We start from the raw sequence: 5,739 nt of genomic DNA, 5'->3' as shown, positions 1-5,739 counted from the left end.
ACTGCTGGGTGTTTGCTAAGGTTTACAGACTGCTGGGTGTTTGCTAAGGTTTACAGACTGCTGGGTGTTTGCCAACAATTACAGTTTGTTGGATGTCAGCTAATGTTTCCTGACTGCTGGATGTTTAATGTTTATAGAAGGCTGGATATTTGCTAACGTTTGCAGATGGTTGGATGTTCACTCCTTGTTTCTGCTGGAAACAGGTGGTCCAGTCCTTCAGGTTAAACCAGTCTGACCACGTTCTGTGAGCTTCACTGAGATGTTTGTCTTTCAGGGTGACACACCCAAACATCGAGCTGCCAAGGCCAACGACCAGGAACTGGCTGACTACCTGGGCAGCTGCCAACATTACCAGATGATCCAGAGAGAGGACGAGGAGACGGCAGTGTGACCTGAAATAAGACTGTTCACAGTTCTGTGATTTATTCCCTCCTGGTCCCACTCTATCTAACGCCATCATTTGTGGAGCTAAACCAAATCTTTGAACTTCACGGATCATCTCCAAGTTTGATTTAAACAGATCGGATTGTGGCTCCTCTCTGCTGTAAGAGGGGGTAGGAATCTAAGAACCTGGATTCTCCTTTTATTTCTGCTTTACACAAAGAGTCAAGGTGTCTTTATGGGTCCAGATTTCTGCCACTTGAAAACTTCTGTCTTGTAGTTGAACTGAAGAACAGAAAAACCTATTCAGACACTAAAACAAAATCAAACTAGTTTTTATTTTCAGGCCACATAGACTTGTACAGAGAGAGGAACAGCTGCTGACGGCAAACAGCAACAGCTTTTATATCAGCTATAACTTCAATAAGTGTCTTCTGTAAAGCTTTTAGTGACGTTTTGGATGTATTTGTTGTCTCCAGCTAAATAAATGTTTGGATATTTAATGTAGGAGGTTTAGATATTTATGATCAGTTTATAAAGATACAGACATTTTACTGTAATCAGAGCTTTGGATGTTTAACCTGTTTGTTAGAAGCTTAAAGCCAGCAGCTGCAGCATGAAGCTCCGTTTCCGTCTGTAAATACCTGTGGCGCTGATTTATTCACGTTCAAGTTTTAATGAGGATCTGAAGCCAGATTCTTCCAAGGCAGCCAAGTCCGTCCAGTTTAACCAGCCTCTGTTCAGTCAGGATGACATCATCACTCTATGATATTATTAACTGTTTGGTTTCATCATTTCTGAGTGACCTGCAATAAAGCACGTCAACAATGACCTGGGAGGAAAATCGAATTATTCAAATCTTAAATTTAGTTTTTGAAGCAAAACGAGTGGAGTTTTCTCCTCAGATGAGAACCAGAACATTTTAAAAAATCTAAAATAAGTCCAGCTGACTGGTTGAATTTACTGGGACCTCAGTGAGTTTGTTGGCACCATCAGGCCAGTGTTTGTGTTCATCATCATCAGTCTCTCACTTCACTGTCATTGCTCCAAAGTGACACTCGTTAAAGCTCTCCTTAAGAAACCTACTTTAGATTCAGCTTGTGCTTGTTCACTTGGAATCTCTGAACAACACTGTTGCATATTTGGGCCAAATTTTGCCAGAAGTTATTGTAATTATTGACAAAAATGACAACTCTATGGCTCTAAAATACCAGGAATGAAATGGAGACAGGTTCCAGATGCCCGCGACATTTCTGCAAGAAAATTTGTTACGCAAATTTTTTGAACATGTTTAGAATTCCTGTGGCTCGAGAACGAGACCCTGCGGCTCACCTAAGGAAACTGAGAAAGAGACCTTGTGAACGTTTCAAGACTTTTAACACCTCAGCGTTTTTTTAATTCTTATCTAATTGAAGGTTTAATGTTGGACCTGATGATGGTTCCTCTTTACCTGTGGAGTCCAACAGGGTCTGCAGCAGACCTTTAGGCCCACAGGAGACCCACATTGGTCCAGAGGTGTCCTTAAGGAGATGGCCAGGACTGCACAAAGACAAACGAGCAGCTTCATATCACAGATCATAATGTTATGGTTGATCAGACTGGTTGTGGAGAAGATCAGAACCAGTTTTCCTTCAGGTTCTACAAATCTCTAAAACTGGTCTGGAATCAGTCCAGAATCCTGCTGGACTTCAGGTGATCCTCCTGCTGCTCGGAGCTGAAGTTCCCAACAAAACATATGCATGACTGACCCATCAGGACCTGAGGAGGAGGAGGGGACGGACTCTGCCCATGAAACCCAGAACCACCAGAACCGAGAAAACCCAGCATCCCTCTCTGCCTCAGATCTTTCTGTTCCTGAACTACAGCTCCAGACGTTTTCACAAGAAACAAAACCTGAAAACTGTTAGGTGGACAAAGAACCAGAACTTTTTGGATCAACTTGATCCAATCCAACACCATCCCCGGCCGGGTCAGCTATCGGTCCGAGATTCTGACTGAAGAACCTTTACATTTGTTTTAAAAACAATGTATAAAATGTAGAATTTTAAAAATATATATTTTAGAAAATGTCTGCACTTTTAATTATGATTCTGGTTCTTTTCATCGGATCTGAAAGCAGGAAGAACCTAAATAAACAGTTTCCTAGAAAGAAACTCGTCCATCAGGCTGACCGTTGATCCCTCACTGTGTAACAAGAAGGTGCTCAAGTCCTGAAACTGAACCGGACCTGCGGAGAACACACACACACACACACACACACACACACTCAGATTAAACTCTTGCTTTTGTGCCAACAAGCCGAGCCTGTTTTGTTCTGCAGGATTAGAGCTGATGATGTCACTGGGAGGCCGGTCTTCAGGTGCGTGCACGTGCAGCGTGCATGCGTGTGTGAGGGTTGTTCAGGAGCTGCAGCTGAAGCTGCGTCAGAAAGCATCAACTGTTCAGCTCGATCGGCTGCTCCTCTCAGCTCGACATGTAAGTCTGAAGGTTTTTATTTGTTTCAAGGTTCTGATTCATTCGTCCAGGTTCTGATTTGTCTCCAGAATCTGTTCTTTGATTCTGAGGAGAGTAAAAAGGAACAAAAACTTTAGTTTTGGCAGTTTTACTTTGAAAGAGTTTAAACATTTTGAGACTAAAAATTGTTTTTTTGTAATTTTAACTTTAAAAAAACTGAAATATGAAAGTAAAAATTTTAAATGAACTAAAAACTTCAGGAAAAAGATGAGAAGAAAACTGATCAGAACCAGAACAGGTGAGTTTACCTGCTGGGTCAATACCAGCCTGCAACCGGGTCACAGATCCAGAACTAACCCACCACTGATGATGACATCAGTTTGGATCTGGCTCGATATCGGTTCCGTCCCTTCACACATGATTTAAACCCGTTTCTGTTGTGGCACACCGGTGTTCTGACAGGAACACAAGAAAAGTTCTGACCTGGTATCGTTAAACTGGACTCTGGAAGTCGGGGAGGAAGATCCTCAAGTTGGACTTCCAGAACCATGAGAGGTCTGGTTCCTCCTGGAGAAGAAGTTTTGTGGATTTCTTCAGAGAATCGTTCGGACCTGTTGATGAACCTCGGATCAGATGTCTTCAGGATCACAAACTTTGGATATGGTTCTGGTACTCGTGTGGGCCCGCACCGACCCGAATGCTCAGATATTCCAGAGGAAACTTTTTAATAGTTGGTCCAGAACCAAAGAAAACATCCTGTTCCTTTTCTTCCTGCTGAGATCTAATTGTTTGGTGCTGAGGGGACGGGACTCGGGTGGGAGACGGAGCTGGGCGACGGGGCTGGGATGGGGGACGGAGCCGGGCGACGGGGCTCGGGATGGGGGACGGGATCCAGGGTGGGGGGGCTCCTCAGGGGTGGGGTGGATTCTGTGTGGGGCTTCAGAGACGTGGAACCGGGCCTGAAGAGGCTTTGTTTTGGACCAATGAATCAGTATTCTTTTGAGGGAAACTAAAGAGCCCTTTCATCTGCCCCCTTCGTCCTCCTCCTCCTCTTCTTCATTGATGAAGGGCAGACTGGAGGCCTGCTGAGACCCGGTTCTTTCTCTGAAAGCCTGCAGGATTGGTTCTGCCAGCTGACGTGTGAAAGAGAAGCGTTGCTTTAATGGAGGCCTGAAAGAGGAGTCTGTCATCGGAGCACAAAGACAGCGGAGCGCCCGAGAGGGGCATTCTGGGTAATTAACTCCTTGCTTTTCACATCCCAACCATCAGCCTGAACTGGACTCGGGGCCCCGGTCCTTGAGCGGAGAAGGAAGCCCTTAAAGTGGAGCAGAACCACGAGATGAGAAGAAAACAAGGCGTCTGCCCGCTTTATAATCCCAACACAATGCTCAGATTAATGCCCGGGGTCTGGGGGGGGGTCGGGCCAAGGAGAACAACTGGGTTTGGACCATCTGGTCCTCGGAGAGAGACGGGCTAGTGGGACAACAGGACGGTCCCACAGAGGTCACGTGACAGCAGATTAAAGAGGACAACAATCTGAGCACAGTGTTGTGATGAAACGTTTCATTTCTTTGAGATTTTAATTTTTAATCTCGAGTTTTGGCCCAAATTCATTAATTTTATCATTTTAATATTATCATCCGCCAACAAAGGGCACAGGCAGACTATGATGTTCTGACTGTGTTAGCAAAATACCTCATGAACCAAAGCACGGGTTGGAATGAAACTCCAGTTAATTCACTTTCAGACTCAGTTCAATTCAAGATGGCCGCCTCAGCCAGCCGGCCTTTGACAAATCAACAATGGCTGAAATTCAGCTTGTTTTTCAGACACAGAGCTGAAGTTCGGTTTGGATAATCTGGCCTGAGAGGCGGCGGGTGATGAGCATTCCTTCAGCAGCTTTCAGCTCCTGCTTCCAGAAACAACCCCAGCTTCACGTCGCTGTAAAAACTGGATTAAATTATTTTCAGACTTTCACTTCAGAACCACCTGCAGACGGTTCTGATCCAATCAGCTGAATTCAGACCGGTGAACAGAACCGTCTGAGGGGGGTCGATGGAACCAGGATACACCTGGACTCAGTGTAATCCACCTGGATTAGGACCTTTCAGGATGGGCTTTAAAAACTGCCGTTTGTCGTCAGATTAAATCACAGTTTAGTCTTTGATTCTTTGTTTGTTTATTTTGTTTGTTTGTTTATTTTGTTTGTTTATTTATTTGTTACTCGACATCGTGAAGTTTTATTTGATTTTGTCTCTGAGTCAGTTCGTGTTTGATTCATGTTTTATTTTTTTGTCTCTTCATCTGTTAATGTTGCTTCGTGTTGTGTCTTTGTGTCTTTGTCCTCTGTTTGTGAGTCCTTCCAGAGGATTGAGCCTCGGGGCCCCCTGACCCCTTTGTCCCGGATCACATTAAGCCCATTCAGTAATCCCTCCATGGAGAGGACACCCCCGTCCCCCTGTGACACTGTACATCTGTCCACATGTAAACAGAAATCCTATGATGCTGAGAACTGTCCAGACCATGTTGTCCTCCTGGTTTACATGTCAGTCTCTGTCCCTGCAGGATGAGATGTTTGTCCTGGTTTACTTGTCTCTCTGTGTCTCTGTCCCCAAAGAATGAGATGTTTGTCCTGTTTTTTTCATCTCTGTGTCTCTGTCCCTGCAGGATGAGATGTTTGTCCTGTTTTTTTCATCTCTGTGTCTCTGTCCCTAAAGGATGAGACGTTTGTCCTGGTTTTTTCATCTCTGTGTCTCTGTGCCCACAGGATGAGATGTTTGTTCTGGTTTACTTGTCTCTCTGTGTCTCTGTCCCCACGAGACGTTTGTCCTGTTTTTTTCATCTCTCAGTGTCTCTTTCCCCACATGATGAGACGTTTGTCCTGATTTACCCGTCTCTCTGTGT

General features: G+C 44.7%; 2 protein-coding genes across 2 annotated transcripts in view; both read left to right on the top strand.

Annotated features, from left to right (window-relative positions):
* Positions 1 to 919, top strand: part of dgkzb (diacylglycerol kinase, zeta b) — a 26,391-nt gene extending 25,472 nt beyond the window's left edge. The window contains exon 33 of the mRNA XM_037683300.1: positions 275 to 919. Within this exon, the coding sequence (XP_037539228.1) occupies positions 275 to 391 (117 nt within the window). The 3' untranslated portion in view covers positions 392 to 919. The remainder of the gene's footprint in view (positions 1 to 274) is intronic.
* Positions 920 to 2,769: 1,850 nt separating this feature from the next.
* The window catches only part of mdkb (midkine b), a 7,421-nt gene continuing 4,451 nt past the window's right edge, over positions 2,770 to 5,739 (top strand). Inside the window, exon 1 of the mRNA XM_037682626.1 lies at positions 2,770 to 2,856. Within this exon, the coding sequence (XP_037538554.1) occupies positions 2,855 to 2,856 (2 nt within the window). The 5' untranslated portion in view covers positions 2,770 to 2,854. The remainder of the gene's footprint in view (positions 2,857 to 5,739) is intronic.

This window comes from Nematolebias whitei, chromosome 10 (assembly GCF_014905685.2).
Source record: "Nematolebias whitei isolate Nwh7 chromosome 10, NemWhi1, whole genome shotgun sequence".
In the NCBI taxonomy this organism is placed as follows: domain Eukaryota; kingdom Metazoa; phylum Chordata; class Actinopteri; order Cyprinodontiformes; family Rivulidae; genus Nematolebias; species Nematolebias whitei.
This window is presented reverse-complemented; position numbering and strand designations above follow the sequence as displayed.